This window comes from Tuber melanosporum (assembly GCF_000151645.1).
Source record: "Tuber melanosporum whole genome shotgun sequence assembly, scaffold_8, strain Mel28".
NCBI classification, from domain to species: domain Eukaryota; kingdom Fungi; phylum Ascomycota; class Pezizomycetes; order Pezizales; family Tuberaceae; genus Tuber; species Tuber melanosporum.
Genome location: NW_003299128.1, coordinates 471,350 through 497,178, shown reverse-complemented (window position 1 = coordinate 497,178; position 25,829 = coordinate 471,350). Strand labels below are relative to the sequence as shown.

At 48.3% G+C, this 25,829-nt stretch overlaps 4 protein-coding genes; 2 read left to right on the top strand and 2 right to left on the bottom strand.

The window, feature by feature from the left end:
• Nucleotides 1-3,460: 3,460 nt before the first annotated feature.
• On the bottom strand, nucleotides 3,461-4,599 carry GSTUM_00011107001 (uncharacterized protein; the record flags this gene model as incomplete). XM_002841721.2 has 3 exons in its annotated part: nucleotides 3,461-4,042; nucleotides 4,157-4,326; nucleotides 4,390-4,599. 3 exons carry the CDS (start codon nucleotides 4,597-4,599, stop codon nucleotides 4,021-4,023), a joined length of 402 nt encoding a protein of 133 aa, XP_002841767.1. The 3' UTR covers nucleotides 3,461-4,020.
• A 6,603-nt stretch (nucleotides 4,600-11,202) lies between these two features.
• Nucleotides 11,203-12,616, bottom strand: GSTUM_00011106001 (uncharacterized protein). XM_002841720.2 has 2 exons: nucleotides 12,009-12,616; nucleotides 11,203-11,956 (listed from the first exon to the last, which is right to left on the bottom strand). The coding sequence occupies exons 1-2, from the start codon at nucleotides 12,536-12,538 to the stop codon at nucleotides 11,296-11,298; spliced, it is 1,191 nt and encodes a 396-aa protein (XP_002841766.1). The 5' UTR covers nucleotides 12,539-12,616; the 3' UTR covers nucleotides 11,203-11,295.
• Nucleotides 12,617-13,159: 543 nt separating this feature from the next.
• Nucleotides 13,160-15,986, top strand: GSTUM_00011105001 (uncharacterized protein). XM_002841719.2 has 5 exons: nucleotides 13,160-14,009; nucleotides 14,068-14,297; nucleotides 14,462-14,532; nucleotides 14,611-14,681; nucleotides 14,740-15,986. The coding sequence occupies exons 1-5, from the start codon at nucleotides 13,960-13,962 to the stop codon at nucleotides 15,770-15,772; spliced, it is 1,455 nt and encodes a 484-aa protein (XP_002841765.1). The 5' UTR covers nucleotides 13,160-13,959; the 3' UTR covers nucleotides 15,773-15,986.
• A 4,108-nt stretch (nucleotides 15,987-20,094) lies between these two features.
• GSTUM_00011104001 (uncharacterized protein) lies at nucleotides 20,095-21,098 on the top strand. XM_002841718.2 has 1 exon: nucleotides 20,095-21,098. Exon 1 carries the CDS (start codon nucleotides 20,285-20,287, stop codon nucleotides 20,696-20,698), a length of 414 nt encoding a protein of 137 aa, XP_002841764.1. The 5' UTR covers nucleotides 20,095-20,284; the 3' UTR covers nucleotides 20,699-21,098.
• Nucleotides 21,099-25,829: the final 4,731 nt, after the last annotated feature.

The following is a 25,829-nucleotide window of genomic DNA, read 5'->3' as shown; positions in this document are numbered from 1 at the left end:
CCCTAACCCTGGTGCAGCATCGACGATACCTGACCGTGTAGGGTCGATAAGACGACGGCCTAAGCCTCCGAGGCGCAACGACGATGACGGTGAAGGCTCAAGTGATGATGAGGATGAAGATCCAAGTGATGGTGAAGATAATGAAGATGATGACGACGGTGATGACGAACGGGATCCCAGGGCTTCTAAGTCTCATTATCTAACTCTTCCTCCCCCGTAATCTCTTTCTTTCTTTCTTTCTTATTCGGGTAAGAGTTAAAAATGGGGGGGCAGGGGAGAATACCGTACATAGAGTATCACCAACAATTCATCAATTCATCGATCCATTCACTCATTTACACTCTTGCAAATTGCGAAAGGACTCCCGGGATTGCAAAGAAGTACGATTTGATAGGTGAACCCCATAACCCACGATAGCGATGCCGCGTCCGATCTTTGATATGGGAAGCACGATAAGACCAGCTTAAGTCCAATCTAGTCCTGGCCAAACCAAAGTGAACTTGAGGCTTATCATAGTATCTCGGGATGGATCATGTGGTCCCTCATACCGGGTACAAATGGGCTGCCGGTACCAGCCACAAGTGTCATTCGTGCTCGTGGAAGAAGCTACGATATGTGCGGTACCGCACTCCCGGACTATATGATAGGGGTTTGAGTGGGGAGAGGACTCACCGGAAGGTCGACTGCAAAAGCACTTGCCGTATCGGTTCGTGGCATTTCTTGCTTGTCCTGTGGTGTTGTGACTATCCGTGGGCGGTATATTTTTTTGTCGGTGTGTCGGTTTCGGATCGAGGGGGGCAAAGTGCAGTCCTGATATAATGCGGTGGCATTTCTTCCTTATCTGGGGGGAGGGTGGATAGGAAGATGGATACTTTACGTAGCTGGAGCTCTTTTGTGCGAATGTTTGTAGAGTACGGTATGGTAGGCTTTCACTGCATCCCGAGTGACTAAGAAGGTTCTCCTGTTGAGTTTCCCTAGGAAGGACCATGTTTCATAAGACTGTACCATACTACAACTACTCCCATTCCACCGATTGGTACGATAATTAAACCCAAACTAAGGTATGAGAGGTTGAGCCCCATACCTTATCTCATGTTTAACCTTCCTCGTTAAAAGCCCTATGCCCACTCGAGCATTAGTTGAAAACCGGAAGTCACCAATCGTATCATAGGTAACTTAACCTCCCGGTAGTGGCGACTATCATACAAGTACTGAGCTCCTTTTAGGAAGGGTGGACGAAACATGGATTCCTGTTATGATACCCCCCTTGCCTGTTCGCAATAGAGCTTGATCGGTGCCCGGCAAACCTCGGCCGACAGGACCACTCTGCTTGCCCCATAGAACGTATTGGTAATCCATCTCAACACTTTATTCCAAAATGTCCATATTTTCCCCATAACCATCGAGATGGGGGTCAGGAACCCCACCCCTAGGGAAGAATTAGCAGGATTATGCCTTTCCCGAGTCTCCTCCCCCCATAGAGGGAGTTATAGAGGCCTATACCATGCAGTGAATATCTTTGGATCCGAAGGAATGGCCTCTCTTGGAAAAGTCTGTGAAAGTCTCCCCCATTGACATTCGACCACCATTGACTGCTGATGCAGAGCACATAGCAATCGATCAACTTACAATGTATTTATCATAAGAAGCGAGTATTCCCCCCCACCACCGGAAGGTCAACCCCACCCCGACGTACCGGTATGATACGTCGGTGCTAATACCAAAGAATCCCTCAACCAACTTTCCATACTCGAGCACACGACACATTCCGATATGCGCTAGCTGCCTCACCCGGGACCTTGCACCGGTGCTTTTGCCTGCTAGACCTCGTGGGTAACCATTGTACGGTACGGTAAACTTGGAACCCGGTATTGGAAAGCCATCCCGGTAAACAGGATTGGGACCAATCTCCAAGGGAGCAATCCCCCCACCAGCCGGGTAAAAGGGAAGAATTCTCGCTTCCAGCTCCCGAGCCCTTTCTCATATCGACAACTACCGTACCGTACGCACAATAGAGCAAACACTCCGTAGGCCGGGAAATCCACCCCCGATTTGCAGAGATTGGTGCTGTTGCGTAGAGAGATCTCCCGCTGGTGTAAATTTATCTATAGTACTGTACTGCACTCCCTGAGCACGGTACGGTAACTGAGCAGTCGGGGGGGAGGGGGCACGGCGTTGCAACCACTCAGTTCTGCCCAAGATTTCCTTTGGACACACGAGTGCTCGTACTGGTAAAACACCCAATGCCCGTGGAAAAAGCCATTACTCCGAAGACCACACACAGTCCCCATCTCAGCGCCCCTTGGTCAGCTGTGTTTGCCTACGATGGCAACGGCAGTCCACCGGGTAGACCACCGTAGGTATATTGGCTTGCTTGTTTGACGGTTTCGAAGCGGGTTGGATTATGGGTGCTCCCTGTTTAGAAATTTTGGCTCTGATTTAAGGCTAGAATGATGACCGTAAATTTAATAGCCTATTCCTTTACCTATGTTGGCATCAGAGTTTGTGCTATTTGAAATACTTTGGCGTATTAAGCGATAAGTTAAGTCACTTTTTCTATGATATCTAACCTAATAGGCTCTCGATATCCCGGTATTGGAAAGCGCTTGGGAGCGGGGTGTCTGTTTCTTGTACAGTATCATTGTTTTATCATATTAACTTATGAGGGGAAGTCCGATCGAAGTGGAAGTACTGTACTCTACGGTACTGTAAGAGCCACTGGCTCGCTCCGGGTGAAATGCTTCGAAATAGGTCAATCTAACTCCAGTATGACATCCGAAAAGGTAGTTTATATCTCTCGAACGTGCAAGTAATTTCCTACAGCCCACTTTCCTTCTTTGGGCTATGGATTCTATTCCTCTGAGTTACTGTACGGTACAAGTAGGGTAACCACTTTTGAGGAGGAAAAAGGCGCAATATGATAGACTACCGTACTTGTGAGATCCTGTCACTGATGGCAAGGTTAGTAGAGTAGAGTGGGGGGGAGTGCACAGCGTTCCTGGTAACGTTCCGGATGCAAGTATTACGGTATAGCGCGTCCCGGAGCGCCACAAGCTACATTTGACGGGGAAAAAAAACAATACAAAGGAATGGCGAAGGTTGCATAAAAAATTGTGTAGTAAGGTACCGAAGTTTAGAAGGGGGTGAGAGTAAGCTATCATAAGAGGGGGGGGGAGAGAGTGGAGGAAACCATACACATAGTGTAGAAAATGGAATGAATGGATGAAAAAAAATAGATATATAGCAAAGGTACCGTACTGTACTCGCGCAGTAGCAGGGAGGAGGTACCCCTATTTCCCTAGCAATACACGGTGAGTACGGATGAATAGAGCTGTAGATTACGGCGCGGGTGAAGGAAAATTGATTTCTCTACAAGTCCCACACGGGACGAAAAACAATCACAAGGGTTTCCGACCATATACGATATGCCCTCTAGTAAAAGTGTTGGCATCCTGATTGAGCATCTCCCCGCGCACCTTCGTGACAAGGTCCTCCACATCCTTCTTGTCCCATCCCAACACGCGAATAAACATGTCCAACGTGATACCCTCCGCGCCATCGAGCGCCTGCTGCAACATGCACCTGCTCATTTCTCTCAACCTCGCATCCTGTGGCTTCGCTCCGGTAGTGGAAATTTTGTACTCCTCGTTCACAACGTTCTCAAAGCCAACGGCTCGCAGCATGGCCGACATCCCTGGACCAACGGTGCTCCAACTCCTGCCGGACAGGACCGCACCCTCTTCCCAAGTCTTTACCCATAAGGTAAGCGCGCTGTTGGGAGGAAGGGTGCCATCTTCGCAGGCGAAAGGTGAGGAGAAGTCGTGGAATTCAATGTAGCCGCCTGGTTTCAGCGCCGTGAGTGACTGGGTGAGAAGGCGTGGCCAGTCGGCTATGAATCCCGCCATTGACCGGATGTGTATGAGGTCGAAGGTGTTCTCGGGAAAGACCCATTCCTCCTCGATGTCCTCCAGTTGGATGTCCAGGTTGGGCGGCGCCCACGGGAGCTTGCTCGGGGCGATGTCAGTGCCAAACACGTGAGCATCTGGATATCGCCTTTCGTAGGTTAGCGACCGACCTGGCTTGTCCAGACTGTCTTGGGGAGAGATGTTGTTCACAAGGGGAGGAAGGAGAAAGAGGGGATGAGGGGGTAACGTACTCGGCTACCTCAATAGCCCATAGACCTGTCCCTGTCCCCACGTCTAGGATTTTTAGAGGTTTAGTTACTGGGGCCTTGAACATTCTGCCCTCAAGTGCTAAGGTGCAGACTCGGTGAAGAAGGTCTAACCGAATCTCCTCCTCCTCGTCGTGGGGGAAACTATAATCGACCTACAACTCATCACTATGGGTTAACATATAGGGGTTGGTGCTTCTGAGGGGAGAAGTGCTGACCTGTCGGCGGGAGAAGTATTTCCGGCCATTTACACTTCTGTTGTAGGTGTGCGTCTCGCCGGATACGAGCGACGACGGATAGCTGTCGAAACCGGAAGCGTAATCGGAATCATCGTCGAAAACGTCCTGGTGGTTGTACTCAATCACAGCACTATTCGAGGACGCTGAAGCTGACCAGGCTGTCGACGCTCCAATAGAGGCTCTATCCATGCCGCCCACCACCCTCGACTATTTCCGGCTCGTAACAAGTTGATGCGATCCGTTTTGTTCGCTCGTGTGGCGGCGGTCTGGGTATTGGGAGCAAGTGGGCGGGTGTGAGGAGGGGAGGAGACAATTGATTTTCCTGAAAGGAATAATCTGAGGCTGCGGAACAGATTTGTCGGTACTCGAGTACGGTAGTAGTCTACGAGTATCGGTATTATATGATCCCTTTTCAGCCCCCCGATTAAGAGTGATTTGTTATTTTTGTTACATGATATTTCTTATTCTTCCCGTTCGTCTGTCTGGATGCCAAGATTCCCGGTTGGACACAAACCCTTTTTTTGCATTTGGCCTGAACTCACTTTCCCACGGCACAAGGATGGTTGTTTATCTAAGGTTGCCTTCATCCGATGGTGATAATCATCCATTATCAGTATTGGACTTTCTCTCTAAGGTCTCTTTTTTTCCCTCATACCCACAGCCCATTCATTGCAATTGCCATTGTGAGACCTTTATCATTGGGTGGCAACTTCCCCCTCTTAGTGGCACTTTGACCCCTTACAGGTGGTTGTTTGTGCGACGCCTGGCTAGGACCAAAAAAACAGCTACCATAAAAACCACTTCCAAATACCGGTATTAAACCCTATATCGGTAGGGAAGGATTGGAAAATAACTCCGTAGTTCGGTTTCCCTAAATATTGCGTTCCAGTTGAATAAGACGACGGGAAATTAATTTGTTCATGAGGTGGGTGATTTTGAACTCCATCCAAAGTTTTTGAAGGCTGGATGAAACCCACCAACACCCAAGTTATGTACTAGTAAGGCACTAGTAAGTCCTGTTTAGGCCTAGGCCAATACTAAACTTGGATTAGTGGATGAATTAATTTCCTGAGTTTTTGCCAAGAAAGGACTCGTCTACGGTACGAGTACTGTACGAGGGGGGGGAAAGAAGTAGCGCGACACAGTAGCAACCGCTTCCCACAAGATCGCAACTCTACTCCCAACCCCCATCACTACAATACTCACTATATCCCCCACCACCTGCCAAACCATTTCAGAAAAGCACTATGAGGGTAAAGGAAACCCGCAGAAGTGAGCGTAAGTAGTTTAATTAAATGAATATGTACATAAAGTTGAAATAATAATAAAATTAAATGATTTAGCGATTAGTCCATGAAATCTTGAGCAGCGGCAATCGTTGACGAAGCAACAGCGCTTCGAGCGGGAAACCATGTGTGATGACCAGATCCGTATTATTGCTCTCCGAGAAATAGCGGAGTGGTCTTTCAGAAAGATAGCTGCCAAATTGGAGGAAAAAATAGGCCTTAAAGTTCACCATAGTACCTGTGCTCGCATCTATCAACAGTATCGGGAAACAGGTAGTCCTTCCAACTACCAGCAAACAGGAAGACCTCCAATCTTCCAGGAGTCTGATCTACTTGATCTAAAGTCTTTTATTAAAGAAAATAAAAGAAATAGAAGACTCTCTTGAGAGGATATTAAAGAAGAGAAGGGATTAAAAGCATCATCCAGGACAATTAGGAAGGCAGCTAAGAGTCTTAATTTAAATAAAAGAAAACCACACAAGAAGTAAGTACTTTAATGAAGATTCAAGTGTTTACATAACTAAAAGATATTTTAGATGGGGATTGCGCCCTAAAAATATACCAATTAGATTTGGTTAGTGTATGAGAAAAAGAGCTTGGAAACTAAGAAACTGGTCCAGAATCATATGGACTGATGAAACCTCATTCTCTACAGCTGGATTTGGGCAGAGAGGATGGGTAATAAGAGAACCTTCTGAGGAATATGATCAGGATTGCATTGATGAGGTCTGGGAGTCAGGAAGGGAGACAGTTATGGTATGGGGAGCCTTTTGTGGGGATTTGAGGTCAAAGCTAGTGGTAGTACCAGGAAAGGTTAAAGTGGATTCTTATAAGTATACTAAGTATATTCTGGATCCAGTTTTAATTCCTTTCTGGCATGAGTGTTGTGAGAGATTTGATTGGACTAGGGTTGTTGAAGATGGTGTACCAGGGCATAAAGGGTAGATTCTACCTCCTTATAATTATTGTATTTTCTGTTTTTTGATATAGAAATACTTACTTAAGAATATAATCTAACTACTGGTTTAATCACAGATATTCTACAAAGTGTAGAAAAAGGAATGGGGTGGATATATTGCCCTGGCCACCACAGTCACCAGACCTGAACTTAATTGAAAATATTTGGGGAGATATGGAAACTTACTTGGGGAAAAGGTATGGAAGAGTTGCAAGCAAGGAAGAGCTAATCAGAGCTGTGGAGGAAGCATGGAAAGCTATTCCTGATGGAAGGTTTATGGATCTTTGCAGAAGTATGCCAAAGTGGGTCAGAGAGGTTATTAGAAGAAAAGGGCACCAAACTCATTATTGATTTATGATTTTCTTTTTATTTTACTTTAAGGAAATACTAAGCATTTTTTAATTTTATCTCCTTTACTTATTTTATTTATTGAATGTGGTTGTGGAAAATGGTAGTACTATATGTTGTTGATATTGTTTCTGTACGGGAATTTGTGTTGCACGGGTGTCGCATTACTTTCTTCCCCCCCCTCGTACAGTACTCGAGTAGCTGGACGGCAGGTGTCGCACACCCTCTGGTACCAGGGGTGAAAGCCACACACAGCACCGTCGAACCCGCACCGCCCAAGTTGATAAAGCACTGCACTGTGCGGTGGTCGAGCACTGGTACTGTACAGTACATACTCGTACTGCGCTCGTACTCGTAGACTAATGCGCCGGGGCAAAAACTGACGGGAGGGCTGGGAGGGGAAAGGCGGAAGTCGTAGTGAAGGCAGCCCAAATACCGGTATGATACTTGTAGCAGAGGCAAAACACCATGGCGCGGTGAGGGTTCGCATGGCCATGCGTGACATCTGATCTCTTCTCCGTAATCACCGATATGAGCACCACCACGGACCTTAAGTTTGAAGTTTTAATGCCTGCTGATGGTATCAGCATTGCAAGACTGCACAATTGCTCACTTAAAGCAGGAGAGAAATGGTTGGCCAGATCCTGACTCCCTCGCGGTTGCTAGATACTGAGGTAAGGGAGATTGGCGTTGTGGAGATAAAGAGTGGCTGGTGACGAAGCTTGCAGATCTAGGAACGAGTTTTTTATGGCACCCAAGTTGTTTGTTAATACTCGAGTACAGTGCTCTAGTGGATTTCAGGAGCACTGGTAAATTACTACTGTAGTAGGACTACGGGTAGTGGCAAGGGAGGAAGGGGAGGATGCGGGTCAGTGTGGAAAGGAGAGGCCATCCTAACGCGGGCTCACTGGTCCATTGGGGACAATGCAGGCCTGACTTCCTGTGGCATCTCCGAATTGTCAGGAGCAGGGTGTCATTGGACGAAAGATCTCGGACAAGCTATGATACAAAACAAACGGACTACTTCATGCCCACTGGAGGTCTTGAGGGGCCTACCATACCTCGATACCGGTAGTATAAAATAGACCATTGGCGGATATTTCTCGAATATCCGGTGAAGCGTGCCCGTGGCATACTCGAGTAAAGCGTTCGTATTGATTACGATAGAGGAGGTTTCACAGACCAACCTCTGTTTCTCACCACCTCCTCATCCTCTACCCCAGACTAGGCTACCGGTAGACCTCCAGGGATGGATGTACAGTACTCGTAATAAACGAATAGCCTAAGGGGGTGTCAACAAGACGTTTGGATGGTTTCCCGAATTGTAGTTTGAGTGGTGTGCGTTGCCAGACACCTATGGTAAATTGTGAAGGTTAAGGTTAAAGGAGAAGATTAACAATCCAGAGAAGGGGTTAAATTACAAATAAGCAACATTAATTAAGTAAAAGTGGTGTAAAAACTAATAAGGTTCATGGACTGAATGCCACTCCACAAAAAGGTATCATAGTTCCCCCAACCTGGAATTTCGAAACTGTAGAAACCACTGATTGGAAATAGCATGTAGCCAAACACCCTCTGGGAAAACAAAACATACTTCACCGCTCTACTTGTACTGCCGTTGATCTTAGCTCCAGAGCCAACGCCGCGTCAAGGTGTCAACCACGCTGGATGAATGATGACGGCTGGTCCTAAGCTTACCCTTTACATATCCTACCGCTTCTTCAGGAGCTCACTCAAGGAGAAGGAAGGCCAGGACTACACGAATTACAGACCCAGTTATGAGTGAATTCGACGGCTGTGAAGATCTGGTTGGCATTTTTCACACGGACCCCTACGAGTATTAATCCTGCCCGGGAAGCTAACTTAGCCTCTTACCCCACCTTCCCCGGGGAACCGGTCATTATCCGGTCGGGCAAGTATAATAGACTACAGCATGTCGGTGTGGTAAGAAATAAGCAACGAAATAGTCTACTCGTACAGTACGGCACCCGTAGTCGGAATTTGGCCATGAGAAGCGAACTCGGGTGAAATATCAGCCATCGTTAGAAAAAAGGCTTCACTCGCGAGGAAAACTGAGGCACCAACTTATAATTACTCGGGTATCAGCATATTCCTACTTGGAGTACCACCTGGGGGCCTAACATAGTTCGATACTAGCGTACGGTTTCAGCGATTTTGGGCCCTTTTGCCTGCCCCAAACTCGACCGTGACGGCAAAAGAAGGCTGGGCTTGAGATCACTTGGTATTATATCACTCGTTGCGCGCGGAATCCTACAACCACTCGGGGGATATTAACCCCTTTGCCCCCCTTTCCCCAAGGACAGTCAGTGTGTGAGATACCATCGAGAATAGAATGTAGGGGGTTCAATCCTCGTTTTCTCTAGAAAAACCCTACATAACAGCTGTGGGCAACAAGAGCATCCATCGTGTAGCAAGGAAAAATAGTGTGCTTTATTGGAGAGGCGCTTGAAGGCTTTATATATCACTGAGATCAGCAATGGAGGATTGTCTGTTGCGTGGGTTGCATGCAACAAGTATTCAGTATTCCCTTGTGCCGCTAATAACATATCGTTTGTCCCTTTTTGGGAATTTTGCACAATGCTGTGCAGAGAGAGTCAAGGAGTTGTCACTAGAAAGGAACTGTATTCTAACACCCCCCTCCAAAGCTCACATACCGCCAGCCCTATAGCACTCATTCGGGTACTGAAAGAGTATTTTTCGCTCCTAGAAAACAGAACCTGATGTAGATGATCAGTAAAGTTTGTATTGAAAACAATGGGAAAAAAAAAAGGAAAGGAATGAAAATCAAGCAGTTTGTATCGCAGGGAAGAAAGTAAGACAGTCCTTTGGCTATCTTTCACTTTGTTGTACTACACAAGTCAATTTCACTCGGTTCGTGCTTCACAAGTTTGTACTCGTGGTTCTTGTATTGTTGATTCACTTGCTTAGTTACAGGAATGAAGAAGGAGAGAATTTTCTTTTCTCTTCTCTTAGCACAAAATTTCCAGCCACAACTACTGCACTGAACGGATATTATATCTTCCACTGGTAGCAACTATTAATACCTTTTTTTTTTAAAAAAAAAAACAAAAAAAAAACAAAGGACAGGACATTATACAGTAAGTTTGCAAGGAGAGCGTTGCTCAAAGTTGGCTCAGCGGTGAACGACCACCCTTACGGCCCAATTTAGATATTTTCGCATTGCGGAGCTTGTGCTAGTACATGTATAGTTCATCCCCTAGTCTCTTGCCCCCAAACAGAAGGAGGGAGCTTCCTTTTCTCTTTCTTCCACTACCTACGATAACTCTCACCGCCCCAGACGAGTGATACAGTCAGAACTGAATCACACTACCCCGCAGCAGAACCAACCCGCCCTACGGTGCTCTAGCATGACCTTCCTGAGTAAGCCCAAGGTCACCGATCTCCCATAGCGAAGGATTTATGATACCCCCATTCCCTACCGATACCTTAAGCGATGCGGCCAATGATAACTCTCCGTTCGGGCCGCTCTCCGATATTTGGAACCGCTAGCCAAAAGTGCCCGGGAACCTCGAGGTAACTCGTCTCCCAAGAGGGCACTTTGTATATGCGAGGCGGTACGCACGAATTTCAATGGACCTCGTTCACTTCGAATGTTGGCAACTGCGGCACTAGGATGGGGGGAAATTGTGATGGCGCATTTCGGGTGAGTGTGCACTTCATAACTTGGTCGTTCTGCCGGGTTAGATTTTTGCGGATTGGTGAGGTTTTTCGGCGCTCCGAGATCCTCGGTTTTGGCGCGTTTTGCACCTTGTCGTCGCGGGATTTTTGTTCTGGGACTGGACTAGCTGTTGGGGAATATAAGGGTGGGAAGTGGAGGACGAAAACCGTGATTCTATGTCTCAGCGAGCACGGGGGACTAATGTACGAGTACTACGTGGGCTTAGTAGTCAATCCAATAATTCATCCGATGCGAAGAAGACTGAACCCTGAGTCAAACGCGCTAGTGAAGACCTCATCTCGGAATCCACCGAAAGTGAACTGCAAGGTCGACTGGTAGGATTTTGAGAAGGGACAACCTTTCAACATGTGCTAGTAATTAGAATTCGAGTGATATTCTGTGATGGCGCACGGTATTGTGAGCCAGGGAGAACGGGAAAGACTGAATAATAGAGGATGGTTTATGGATTGCCGAGAGCAGTGCTTCCTCGGCCGACAGGGTGAGGAGACATTGTTTATTCGGGCTGCCGTAAATATCACGCCGGAAGACCAAGTGCACTAACCAACTAGCTAGAAGAAAAGGAGACCCCCAACTTAGTCAAACGGAATCCTCGGAACCTTTCTCAAACTCGCCTGCTCCCCAGCTCTTCTAGCACCAATCGCTGCAGGAACCTTAATCCCACAACATTCTCCCCAGGAACTATGCACATGGGTCATCCCTTCCCTATCAACCACCTCCCTTTCTCCCTCCCCCTCTTCCTCCCCATCACCCCCTCCGATCCCCTCGACAGCACTCACCAACCCGCCAAACAGGAAATGCTGCATAATGGGCAACTTCCCTAGAACCTCCTTCTCGTACATGGTCATCATCCCGCTGTTGATCTTCGCCCAATTCCTCGCGTTGGAGATGTCGTCCAGCATGGGACTATGCCAGCGTAACCCGGCGGTGACCTTGATGCTGTTGATGAAGGAGATACAGGAGAGGTAGATGTAATCTTTGGAGAATTGCTCAAGGATCTCATCGTCATGGATGCATTTTGGGCGGAGGTATGGATGCGAGTAAAGTTGGCTGCTGCCGAATAGAAAGGGGAGGAATTGGTAGTCATCGAGGCCCCAAACTCCGTGGCTGCCGGCTGGCTCGAGGTAGTATGTTGTTTGGATCTTGCGCATGAGGGTTAGGTAGCGAGTGAAGAGGTGGAGAACTAAGGAGGCGTAGGTGGAGGGTTCTAGGAGGGAGAGTTGGTGGAGGCAAAGTCTGGTCGCAATTAGCTTCGCTGGGAGGGGGGATAGGAGGAGCGGGGGCAAACAAATAAATTAGGTAGTTAAGCTCATGTCCCGATCCGTAATCAATCCTAGTCCTGTTTCCGAAAGCTTCGGTAAAATAGGCTTTGATCTCCCCCATTGCCCCCTCTTTTACTCCCTCTCCTTCCAACCCTTCCAATATTCCCTCATGCAACCCCTCAAACTTCTCCCCAACTTCATCGTAGAACCCCCGAAATGCAGCATTCCCGAACCGGCTCCCGCCGGCTTCCTCTGCCGGATGGCGGTCGGCGATGGCATCTACCGCGTCTAGGACACTAATTAGTTGATCGACGATGACTGGCTGGGTAGCTGGATGAGAGAGCGGGAGGTTGAGAACGCTATTGTTGAGGTCATTTATAAAGGATGTTATCAGGATATAAGTTTGTGAGGACTGGAAGAGAGCGAGATCAGCGGGAGTGAGGATTCTTCGGACGGGCTGTTGGAAAGATATGCCGGAAAGTTGTGGCGGCGAGGGGCAGAGGAGGGGTAGAGGTACGGTAGGTGCGGTAGGGGGTTTGTTTAACGAAGAAGGCATTTCTTTCGGTGCCCGCCGGTCTTGATATCTGCGTTTAGGCCTTTAGTTGCTAGTGGAAACCTGTTTTCTGGTAGTGGTGGTGGATGGTGGTATCATACTCGAGTAGATGGCGGACGAAGATTGGTTGCGGTTGTGGAGAAACGTATTTCCGATGTGGTGTGACATTCGGTTGTCGGGGCGAAGAGGGTCGAAGCCTAATTTAGGGTGGAAGGGGCCGCAGGTGGCTTGCGGGTGGATGAGGCTCTGCTGGCGACAAGCACATCTCTGCTGGTTCAGGTTTCAACAACCAAAGGTCTCACCAGGATGCCGGTATGATACCGGTATCCTCGGTGTACGATATTTCACATTTCACATAATGTGTAAAGGCCATCACGATCTCCATCCCACCCAAAGATGGCAGTCAAATTTTTAATAACGCCGTCTACGAGTATTTCAGCCCTTCGATTTCGAAAAAAACATCTATATCACTGGTCAGATTCCAAAAGTGAAGGTGATACGGGCAAAGACCCTACAACCAATGGATTTGGCCAAGTTACCCTCTCATGCAGAAGGCTTCCCTGACTACCTTCTGATCCTCACGATCAAGTGTGCTGCATCTCGCTATCTCCAACTCATATGGTCGGGAGGTGTCGCGTGCTACCCATCTCTTCCTACTCGTGGGTCTTTGGTGATGATGATGCCTCTCCCTGTGAATCATGCCAAACGGCATACCATTTCTCTTCCCCATCCGCCAGTCCGTTTCGATTCGTGTCAAAGTGGGAAGCTCACGTTTGACACGTCAATAGTCGAGTCGGAGCAGCTACCAGCACCAGTATCAGATGTCAGGCTCTCAGAATTTCCAGGCACGTGCCGCTCTCGTGGAAAAAAAGGTGACGCAAGCTTGTTTGCCCTGTTGGATGGGAAAAGTTTTTTCTCAGTTCTCATGGGGGGGGGCATAACTTGGGTTGGGGATAGCGGTGCAAGAACGAACTGAATCTTCCCAGTGCCGGTACCATAATATTATCGACGTCTACAATAACTCCCCACGGCAGGAAGGTGATCGGTTTGAGTCCCGTTTATCTACCGGGCACAGTCTTTCGCTTGCTTTACCCCCACTACGCCTACCGGTGTTTGTTTAGCTTCGGTATTGCACAATCTTTTCCCCTGTTCGGTCCGGTGTGCCGGTGGTGTAATAGCCAACCGCATCGACGCCTGCTTCCACAGTAATTTTCCCCCCAGTTTTCCTATAGGATCCCGGTGCCCCTCTCTGTTGTGCCTCCCGCCCCTCCGAATAAATTTCTTCCCCCTTCCCCTCCCCTCTCCTGCCACATCACAAACATCCCACAGAACTGTTTTTGCACTCTTCCTTAACTTTCTGGGCCTACTCCTCCTGTTGTGCTTCCTCACGGCTCGCTTCGTCATTATCTCAGCTATAACTCGTGATGGGGATACCCAGCGGAAAGGGTGATCACCTTTGCGTACTCATTCATGGGTAAGTGCTGGAAATTGATCTCTCAGGCCTATACCCCGTCATTGATAACCCTTTGCAGCTTATGGGGCAACCCCGGACACCTCGAGTATCTAACAACTGCTATCCGCCAACGTTACGATGACTCAAAATTACAGATTCTTGTGGCTAAGCGTAACTCCGGGACCTTTACTTATGATGGAATCGAGCTCGGTGGCGAGCGTGTCACTAGGGAAATTGAGGACGCCATAGAGGAGTACGCTAGGAACGGGGTGGAGATTCGCAAGATTAGCATCGTGGGCTATTCTTTAGGTAGGTAGCTTGAAAATCTAGTACTGAATCGACTCATAGCTCTTGTCTAGTTCCGCGGGTGATGTGCCTTGACCGGACGGATGTGATGAAGGAGCTTTGCGTGATAACTTTGACGGGTGAGAATTGATGAGGCTGACACGGTGGTATGTGTTTCAATTGTTTAGGTGGTCTCGTTGCCAGATATGCCGTTGGCCTCCTGTATTCCAAGGGATATTTCGATAGGATTAGACCTGTGGTGAGTCCTCCCCTCACTGTACTGTTCTGCGATATTTCGTTGTAATGAGGGTGGGATTTTCTGACTCACGGACTACAGAACTTTTGCACGTTTGTAGCCCCCCATTTGGGGGTCAGAACCCCGCTGCTGGGTTGGCATAACCATATCTGGTACCTTTTCCGGAAATTCTCATTTGCAGCTTGGCTTTGCTTATCAACTCTTGGCTAGGAACGTTATCGGTGCCCGCCTGTTATCTGCTTCCGGCCGGCAACTGTTCGCTATAGATAAGTTTCGGAATACAGGAAGACCCTTGCTTTCTATCCTTGCCGATAAGGATTCCGTGTTTTTCAAGGGACTTGAAAGGTTTCAGAATAGGGTCCTGTACGCCAATGTTGTCAACGATCGTGCGACGTGTTATTACACGGCAGGTATCTCCCGATTCGATCCATACGCAGCCCTACCGGATATCTCGCTCAATTATGTTCCCGGCTATTCCCCAATTGTCCTCGATCCTGACAGCCCGATCTCGCCGGCGACCAGGGAAGAAGATGAAAAACTTCCCGTTGCGCATCGAATTAGCAGAACTACTCACGTAGCCATGCGGTTGCCAATGGTGCTCATATACACGATTGTCATTCCGATTGGGATGTTAGTATTTCTACTCAATTCCCTCATCCAGACGGTGTTCAGCAGGAGACGGATCAGGCTTCACTCTAGCGATCAGTTAGGTTACCATAGGCTTCCACTTTTGGTCGAGGAGATGCAGGAGGCTGCCGAAGGGCTCATCGAGGACATTCACCACGAGATGATTCCGCAACATCTGACGGATATCTCAGAGGAAAGTGTTGGCGAGAAACTCGTCAACGCGATCACGCCTCGGAAGACAGTCCCTAGCCAGGAGGTTGCTGAAGATTCTTCGGTATTGATTACTCTCGTAGACGGGACGAGTCGACCTGTAGAGAATGCTTCTGGTGATTCTGGTGTACCGCCACCAAAGAGCGCACCCGCACCCCAGACAGTTACAGAAAAGTTGCCTCCGCTAGCGCAAGGGAAACTTGAATTTCCTACGCTCGCTCTATCACACCAGCAATTTGAGATGATTGCCAACATCGATAAACTCGGTTTCAGGAAGTACCCTGTCTTCATACATAATGACAGGCATTCTCACGCAGCGATTATTGTCAGAAAGCCATGGGCAAAGAGGTGGGATGAGGGGAGGGTTGTGGTGGCGCACTGGCTCGATAAGGCCTTTATTGTTTAACTTTCCGACAAGTATGAATGGTTTGGAAATTGGGCGTTATGGGAGGTCATTTCACGCCCACGCCTTTGCATTTCTTTCTTTCTTTTAGCCCTTTTGTCAGTGGCCCTTGAGAAATTGTTTGCGGTTCTGGCTAGAGTTCGGAGTTGGTGTCGATGGGACTGTTTGAACGATGTTAGATACCGCGTTGAAGATGAAATTGAAGCTGATTATCAAATCATTGAGTGTCACTCGTGTGTGTTTTGTATCTACTGTTGAACATCCCTTCCGGTTCCGGTCCGACTGGAATGCGAGCGGTCCCGGCACGTTCGTTCCCGACCTCTTCTAGGCGCAGGGTGTGTGTTCGCGGGGAGACGAATCGGCTTTAGAGTATCATATTATGTACTCCACTCCTGCTGAACAGCGAGACCAGGCCCATGGGTATACTATAATTTCGGCACGTTACACGTGCTCGTGGGATCATGACCTTGGGGTCGACACACTCATGCCTCGTTTCCCCCATACTATCCTGTCCTTGAGCCCCCGATTCTGTCCACTCAATTCTCTCGGTGGCTTGGGGGGGGGGTATCCGGCGCCATATCTGCACAAAAATGGGTCCTAGGATCTGAAAGCTAACCCCCGGCCAAGCAAATGCTTATCCCTTGGTGGCTCTAAAACAGCCAAATTCGTATCAATCAAATAAAATTTATCCTATCATATCGATCCGGTAGCCAGGCACGCTAAGCCCGTCCTGGAATGACTTCGCCCTGTGATTTGCCGGGAATGTTTAAATTCGCCAAGAGAACCAAGTCATTTGAGCACTGAAAAGACAATTTTTTGTCCAAGTTCAGCTCGCTGTTGCCACATGTGGCCTTAGCGTCCGGTCACGGATTTGGTTGGTTAAGAGCGACTAAGGGATAGGAGAATGGATATTTCATTCATGATTCACGTTTTATCACTCGTCGATTCTATAATCTCGGTTTGGGGGAAGAAGGAAGGATATGTGATTGGTGCGTCTGAAAAAATTGTAACAGGAAGTGAAATGGGAGTGAAACAGAAGTGCAACAAAAATCAAAGCGAGTATGATACCTGGGCTGATTGATTGATTGCGTGCCCAATTACTTAATGGAGTACTGTAAGGAAATCCTTGACCACCCACAGTCAGGGTTTGAGGCTCGTTCCCCCCTCCCTCCTTTTCTTTATCCTGTCACCCCCAGACCAGTCAGTATCATAGGTTATCGGACAAGACAAGAGAGCGAGCAGTGCAAGCAGGTCAGCGTTTCTCACTCACTCAGGTTAAGTACAATATCTCCTTATCATACTCACAGTCTAATCACTATCAGCACGAGACCCCTTTAGGCTACGATGGAGACCTTTATTGTGTCCGGCGTTGTTTTATCGGCTGGCCTTTGAATGAGGCGCGGGTACACCTTGAGACTCGGATCTAGTTAGGGACAGTCAATTCTTCCTGCTTTTGACGAGTCTAATTGTTCATCACTCCTCACTCGGACGGCCCGCATGCAGTAGGATGTGGGGGGTTGTTTTTCTTCTTTGTGACTGCTGGGTATGATAGCCGGCTTTATTGCTCATCTGCCCCGGTGCGTCCATAAGAATTGGAAAGCATAACCCTAGCCTCCACATAGATTTATACGGTAGGATCAGCAGGGGTAGTTTTCCGATTTTTACTTACGCCTCCGAGTATGGTTCGGGATCTTGGCTGTTCGATCCGATCAAACCGCGCACGCCGGCATCTTCCGCGCTTCCCGCACGGTGTCCCGGGATGTCTTAGCTCTGGTCCGGTTAGATATTGCATTTGCACGAAATCTTGGCCTAAACCACGGTACTTGTACTTGTACTAACTAATGAAAAAAAAGCCCTATGAGGAACGCGGCCTGGGGTAGGGTTCTACTGTCCAACCGGACCGGAATTGACACATCCTGGGATGGGGGTAGGGAATTCGATCCGTGGATAGGGTGCTGTACCGTGCAAGTATGATACTTGCAGAGAGTGGGCCGGATCCATTGGCAATTCGGATCATGATATCGTAGGGTATGCGCACCTGTCACGCTCTCCCAGTGGAGTTTATAGCGCGGGATTGGAAGGCATTTTTCCAGGGAGTGCTATTCAAGGGTTTTTGCTGGCTCGGGTGTCTGAATTTCCGTAGTTGCTTTTTTTATTGGGGCTGAACCTCTTGAGATGGTGGCCACCGTTTACGATAAGTATGATATGAGCACTCGAGCAATACCCAAGTACCGACACGACATCTGCAGTGAGTGAAAAGAAAGCAAGAAACGCCTCACAGGGTCGCAATTGGGTGAGGGGACGTCTGCCCAACTGCGTGGTGTCTCGTGCAAGTGTATTAGGGTCACTTGTGTGCCGTTGTTTTCATCTTGTGGATGATAATGGAGGCAGAGAATGCAAGGGAGGATATCATCTACTAATGGCAACTTTTCGATGCAAAGTGGGGAAGGATGAGACTGAATTGAGGCTCCTTCCCCGTATGTGGACCGATTTCGATCGAATCCGGGTTGGAACCCTTGGGAAAAAAAGACGGCAATTAAACCTCCGAAATTCGGATCATGGAAGAGAGGGCAGATCTTACAAATTTTGATACCCGGAATATTGCCTCTTACTCCTTCACTCCTGCTTACTGGGGTCAACTGAGGCTTTCTGATATTCCACTTTTTGGTCTCACTCGAGTACCTACCTACTCCCGGGCCCGTTTTGCGAAACCAACACTTTTTCACAGCTGGGTTCCGACGCTTTGATCCCTGATTCCCGAACTCTGCTGAGTGAGATAGACGTGGTCTTTTTTTTTTTCTACCACAACCTTTCCCCTCCCGTGCATGATATCACTATAATATCCCTCACTTGAACATGTACGGTATGGTATTGTGCCATTCCCCAAGATGTTGTCTATACAGTGCCAAGAGTTGACAAAAATGATGCAACACCATAATAATATGATGACCCCTCCTCCGCTGCAACGCCAGTAAAATCCAGAAAAACACAAATTTCTTATCCAGAAAGATCAACATTCAAACAACTTTAGTCCTTCCAATTCAACGCGCGGGTAAAGGGAGCTCGCAGTAGTAACTGTAAGTAATTTTGAACAAATGCAAAAACCAGAGGTAGACTTAACAATGAGGTGACAATTGATCGTTGATCTTTTGTATAGGTAATCGCTGCGGCTGGGTTCTACTACTGTAATATTGCCCACCCCCTCTAGTACAGTGCACAAAGTAATACCCAATGAAAGCACAGTAGTGTGACACAATGCCCAAATTTTTGTTCGCTGGCCAGGGCTTAAGCCCAAGTTTCTGATTGGACGGATCCGAATCCACCAGAAATCGTACTGTAAAGTCTAGGAAACAACTATGTTTGTGCGTGGGGGAGGGAATTTGTTTGCGTTCGAGTGATTGGACGATCTCCGAGTTGAAGTTTTCCTTAGCGTTGTGGGGTATAGCATACTTTTTTACTTGCGGGGTTATTGTGGGATAAGAGTACTGTAGAGTGCTGTACAGTACTGTGGGGCAGACTTTTGCTGGTGGTAGGGGCTGTCAGTTGATGAGCAAATAATTGATCGCGAATGGGGGGTTAGATAAGAATATAGTAACTCGAGTTGTAATGGCATTTGCTTCGTTCGTGCTGTGCTGTGCTGTGCTGTACTAGTGGTAATGTGCCTTCGGTGGTGGGTTGTTTGGGAGGATACGTCTGGATAGGCGATTTTGGGATCAAGTTGGTAGTGGTAGATATGGTGTGGTACTGTGGTAGGCCTGGGTTCTAGTTGCTGGCCCCGGCGTCGAATTCACACAATGGGGTAGAGTTTTACTTTTCCATTAAAGCCACTGTAGACTATACAAGAGATGAATCTTCAAACGTATGGCTCGTTGCGCCGACCCTGGAAGAAAAAAAAATTGTGTAACAAGTTTCCCTGTACTGTACAGTACGAGTACAGCAGACTACATATCTCCCGAGAAAGAGGAAGAAGGGTGTGTCCGAATTCTCATAAAAACACGAACCAGATGTTATTATAACTCCCCGCGAACGGGGCAACTGGATATCTTTCTGGGAGGTGGAGTGGGGTTCCCGAACCGGTGCTTTTTAACAAAGGTGTCTCTGCACTCCTGACACATACGGCAATCATTCTGGCACTTATGCGCGGGATTGCTCCGATGCATGTTACCCCAACCAAGTCGGATCAACATCCCGATCATCCTTGACTTCCTGCGGGTAACCCTCAGTATGCCAACACTCCCCCTCGTTATCGCCCCCACCCTCATCCCCATGAGCAAAAGCCTCGCCATCACCCCCGCCTTCCCTCCCACCCCCTTCTCCACTCCAACAAACCTGCAAACCCCCACAAAACCCTCCAAAGACAAAGCTATCCAACACACTCCCCACTCCGAGTACTGTACATCGCAGGAACAGCAGACATGACGGGGGGAATAATGACTTACTGGGGAAAACACCGCTGTGGTACCATACCCGGACCATCCACCCAAGTCCTCGCCTGAACCGACTTCACCATATGGCATGTCCTGCCAATTCTGGAACCCGCGCCAACCCTTCCTCCCTTCCCACCCTACTCAAAGGCGTCCCAAAAGCGCTCTCCTCTCGACCAAGAATCCGGTGCTGCGGCTCAATGTGATGACCTACACCGGCCTCACTCTCTACAGCTCTGCGAAAACCGCTCGAGAGCTTCTACTGCTGTATATTTCCGGGATTGCGTCGTGCCTGTCCTCGTCGCACGGGTTTGTCCTGGGTATAGAGGGTTCTGGTGATCACTACGCGAAATATGGCTTGGATCGCCATGACGGGTACGGCGACCACATTTTTGGGGTTGCGGATTTGGGAGTAGTAAACGGGGTTCTCGGCCCGTCGGTCTCTGGAATCCTGATGGGATGGACTGCAGTGCCTGAGGGGTGCCCAGGATGGGCGAGCATGTAATCGTCCATCCGGGCAACCGCTCAGGACGGATGGGTGGGCTTTGTAGATGTCGCAAATTGCCGAGTATACCCGTCCCATATTGGTGACGAGCAAAGAGCACAGATAGCTAGAGGACTGCGTGTGGGTGCTGTCACCCCCCCTAGACGGCAGTTTTTCCAAAGGACGGACGTGCTTGCACTTCGGCTTGGGACCCATCCACAGGGCTCCCCGATCGGAGCCCTCTCGGCGTCTACATGGGGCCCGGGACGCTCGCGATCATTGGCTGGGAGTCCAGGAAGAGTATAATATGATATCATCATACTGGGATTTTTTTCCGACCTGAAGGGTAGCCGGAAGTTGGGATTGGGATTGGGATTCGGGTTCGGAGGGATTGCTAATTTTTTGCCGTTGGCTTTGGGGGTATGATGACGGGTTATTGTTTGGCTCATTTGTATTCAGTCCTACTAGGAATTTAGGAGCGGCTGGCCACCGGTAATGGAGACTTCTAGCTAAAGGGTTTGGAGGAGATATTGCCGAATGCTGGCCTTCTGTGGAGACTGCGGCTGGCATGGCCGAGAAGTTGCTACCACCTGCACCCCTTCCACTCCCTGCAGCTGGGGGTTGGATATATTTCGTCCATGCGATATCATACCTAGGATTTAGGCGGAGGTTCATTCAAGGGCTTTGGGCATGGTGAGGGCTGCTCGGCGGGGAATCCACGGGGGGTGCTGTCGAGGACTAACTTGTGTAACAGCAGCAGTAGCCTAAAGACCACTTGGTGGCCCCAAATTTTTAGCATGCTACTGGGAGACTTGCTATCCACTGGCCATTCGGTATGTTGACTGCTTCCAAAAGAACACCCATTGCACCCCGCTAGCACTCCCCCCCCCCCCAGTTCGGAGAAAAGGGGATCTTGGGTGCAAGGCCAAATGGGACAACCCGGGAACTGCCTACACCGCCGTGGGCCATCAACATCAGAAATGAGATACAAGACTTGAATAATGAACTCATAGCAAAATGCAGCAATACGCGGGTGCAATCTCAGCCACATAAACCCCCAGTCCCCCATTGTGAGCTCCATCAGTAGAACCGTTTTTAGTTTGTCAGCCGAGAGGGATGAATTCCGAAGTCCACAAGCCCAGATAGATACCCCACGAAGACAAGCACCACCTCTATTGCCGAACTCGATACCACCGCAACGACTTGTGGTGCGACGGCGGGCTCACAAGAGAACCAAATAAAATTCTGCCTTCACATGATAGATAACCAAGCGAACAATTGGAAACTCGAGTGACCTCCCGTGATACAAGACGCCGTCGTGAAGTTCTACTATAATATTATCATATCATACAACACCCGACCTGAACGGAATTGCCATAAGTCATCATCACTACACCGCAGCGCTCTTCTATTGTATGCGGGTGCCTGAAGACCTTCAGCCGTATATCTGTGATTCGTTAGCCCTCGATATCTTACCTTGTTTACAAACGAACCTACATTTTTTCACTACTGATAGGTATTCTAGCTAGCATTATTTCCCCCCACACGAAAGGGCCTTGTCGCTAGATATCAGTGATCCGGTGTTTCTATCATCAATCCTCTTGACGATGCCCACTGATAAAATATATTTGGTGTTTGATAATAATATCATACTTGTATGCTTATCCCTAACCCGGAGAGAAAGAAAAATAAAAAATTGACCCGCCAAAGGAATAAGTACCGTACAGCACCTCCTCCAACGGCAGTATGCTATAAAAGGCTCAGGAACTACGTGCGGCGATTATAATCCCAGCGCATACCAAACCACGAAAATCACGATGAGCAATTACCACATCAGGATCCGGGAATTCAATCCGGTATCAGCAGCGCAGTAGAGAACAACCAAGAAACCGTGTTTTACGGGAACCGGCATGCTGGGACCTTGGCTCTTCATTAAGGCTGAGGACTAAATCGGCCCTACGGGGTATCACACGATAGCAGAACCCGGCTTTGGGCCGTGCTCGGCAAGGTAGCGGAAGAGAAATGGGATAAGTGTGATAATTGGAGGATGGGAAATTGACAGATTGCCCTCCGTTGTTTCGGAAACGTAACTGCAGGTTCTAGGAACTATGATACGCGGACTCTATAGGTATTTGGGTAGGGTTTCTACCAATATGTCATGCTACCCGGGAAGGAAAGAAGTAACCTGTCGATCCAGATATTGTAGCTTTAGTGGCGCGGCACTTGAGCCGGTTTCGATGGAGGTGGTATTTCGAATTGATCCGGAGCGTGGGTGTTTGGTGTTTTCGGCGAGCCACCGCATGGGATCTCTCTATCATAGATTCTCATCTGATAGTATCATAGGTGCTGCTATGATACCTCGCCTAGTCGCAGCGTGGGGAAAATCTCTGATCAAAACATATCATAGGTTATTGCCATTACCGCAGGGCCAAATTCACCAAGTATCATATAGAATTCGAGAGTTACTAATTTTGTTAAAGCCCTGTTTGGCTAACATTTTCTCGGTATCTGTAGTTGGAAAATATGTATAATATAATAATATTATAATTAAACAGCGAGGGATCTGACAACTACGGAAGTACCGTGGTGTTCCTATTTCTCTGGATTTCCACCTGCTGTCCTTCTGAAAAACCCGTCTACATCAGGACACCCCCCCCCAAATCAGTGCTAACATCATTGCGACAGAGGTTCCATAAATGAGTTTTTGCAACAATCGTGACCTGCGAACGAAGACGGTAAAATGTTTTTATCAATCATTAACCTTTGGAAATCACAGTCACGCCCGTTTTTGCAAATTCGACCCTGCGACTTTTCTTACTTCCGTCCACTCTGTCCTACTCAAGCACAGTATTTATCAACATATCATACCAATTCACTCTTCCGCCTACAACTATCCTACCCCAGCCAGCAATTGATTAATCAAATAAAGCTAGTCGAGTAGTTCCTTAGTCATAACAGCGAATTGGTTACGAGTTCAAATCCCAATTCCCAGGCACCAGGAATACTACAAAAGTTTTACTTACCGCACAGTACTTCTTTCCACTTTCACAACTATCATATGCTATCCGCAAAAAAAAAGAAGAAAGCGCAGATAAGTCGATGGAAAATCTCAAACGACTAAAGTTATTGGGACCAATGCAGATTGTCAAGATTAAGTTTGTATTCCTCCTCACCAGGCGGGGGGGGGGAGGTCTTAGATGAGGATCCGGAAAGCGATACGCTTACTACATTAAATACCAGTTCGGGTGGAAGGCGTTTTGGTATTTTGTATGTCAGATGTTGAAATATTAATCTCAATTCCATAAAAAGTTCTTGAGCTCTCTATCTTCCAGTATTGGAACATGTTACGACACTTCACGTCTGGCGAGTAGTTGAAGAGAAGCTGAGAGTCTACTTGCAAGGCGGGGGCACTGACGGGCCTGCTAGCCCCATACATATGGAAGTATTGACTTTTTAGTCCTGGATGGTGCCGTACCACTCCGTCTCTGTAAGCCCCGGCATATCCACCTACCTCATGGCATATGAGATTTGCCGACATGTCCGGCGGACTAGGGGCGTTGCTTTCCCGTGCTTGAAAACTGCGAGTGGGTTGGGGAGACGGATGGGGGGGCTTTTGATCACTCATCTATCCTCCCTTGCCTAACCTATGTCATTATAGTTATCACTATGAGCCCAAAAAAAGGGGGACTTTTTGGCAAGTTATAAGGTCGAGGCATATTAGCGTAAGCTACAATAACTCTCCGAGGGAATACAACAACGCACACTTATTACTTTTTCCCGCAGAGATTCTCCATTTCACAGGGATCTCCAGCAAGACCGGTTATCATACACCCTTTACCGGAATATAATGTGATCCTCACTTCGACTCCCCATGCACCCAAAAATTCAGACCCGTTTGCAAAGCCCTGTTTGTCAGTGATATTGAAAATGCACAGCACCTCCAGGAGGAGCGCAACATTTAGCTAGTCGCTATTCAGACGACACCGCCATTTTTCCCACCCGGGCACCGGGAAATGAGAAAACGGCATATTGGCCAGCACAGCGAGTGATCTGTGATGATCTAGGAATTATTTATTTAGCTTAGGATTAAACTGTGGATTTACAGGGGGGGGGGAAGGAAATCTCCACAATCCAGTAGTTTATAATACCATGTCCCGGGCAACCACCCGACCGGACAAATGCCATCATCCGCGACCAACCCCCGCTGCCAGCCAACACAGTATCGTGCGTGCAAGTGCAATACTTTAAACGTGAGGCTTATTCCGGGTACTGTACAGTACCTCACGCAATCGATGGATATCGCAATTAGTTGGTTAGTCAGTGCCGCTCGCTACCGGAAAACCGTGCAGAATTCCCAGGAGGAGAAATGCCCATCTCTTCCAGACCCGGGGTTGAGCGATCCTTCACGCCCCACGCGCAAAAAAACTCTACCGTGCCCGAACTGATATTGTCACTTAAGTGGGGCATGCCTCATAATCACCCAACAGCAACCTTTACTCCGAATTCCCAACTGGAGCTTGGAGCTATTTCTTATATATACTCATATTCAGTATTGCCCAGTGCCAGCGCTACGTCTCCTTCCCCCTACCATATCTATTTATCCCGAAAATATTTATGATACTGATATTTACTACCCTATTATACCTCACCCCCTCAGAATCGATCGATCCCACAACTAAACAATGCAAAAACGCAATTACACACGACTGATGCACTTCCCCCCCCCCCCACTATCCAATCTCAACAGTACAGATAATACCTGATAAACCTAGCCCACAGCACCCAACGAATCTACTGCACACCTGCCTACCCATGCATTCCTCGCAGCACCAAAAGGTGCAACCAGGCCTCAGAGGCTGGCAAGTAGCGACCAGCTTCTGGTGGATAATTCTCCCTCCGGAGAGAACATGGGTGGCTCCGCCAGCGGGGAAGGGGGGGGAGGGGTAGATGGCTGTGTAGGTGGTACAGCACTGTGGGAGCGATCGATAATACTGGTTTAGTACCATACATGTCTATAGCAAGTTACCCGCCGGACCGGGCCCGGGACCGGTATTGGATCCGTTCCCCACTTGAGATCCCGGTATGTTAGGAGGTCGTATTTGAGTGAAAGTGGAGTATTGTACTCAAGTGATCTTTTTCAACATTGTTAGCT

Excerpts from the sequence above, each read along its gene's own strand:
- GSTUM_00011106001 (XM_002841720.2), bottom strand. The coding sequence starts at position 12,538 with ATGCCTTCTTCGTTAAACAAACCCCCTACCGCACCTACCGTACCTCTA. Across the intron at positions 11,957-12,008 it reads CTTAACTACCTAATTTATTT|ACTTTGCCTCCACCAACTCT; the intron begins GTTTGCCCCCGC and ends AATTGCGACCAG.
- GSTUM_00011105001 (XM_002841719.2), top strand. The coding sequence starts at position 13,960 with ATGGGGATACCCAGCGGAAAGGGTGATCACCTTTGCGTACTCATTCAT. Across the intron at positions 14,298-14,461 it reads CATCGTGGGCTATTCTTTAG|GTGGTCTCGTTGCCAGATAT; the intron begins GTAGGTAGCTTG and ends TCAATTGTTTAG. Across the intron at positions 14,682-14,739 it reads GGTTGGCATAACCATATCTG|GAACGTTATCGGTGCCCGCC; the intron begins GTACCTTTTCCG and ends ACTCTTGGCTAG.
- GSTUM_00011104001 (XM_002841718.2), top strand. The coding sequence starts at position 20,285 with ATGTCCTGCCAATTCTGGAACCCGCGCCAACCCTTCCTCCCTTCCCAC.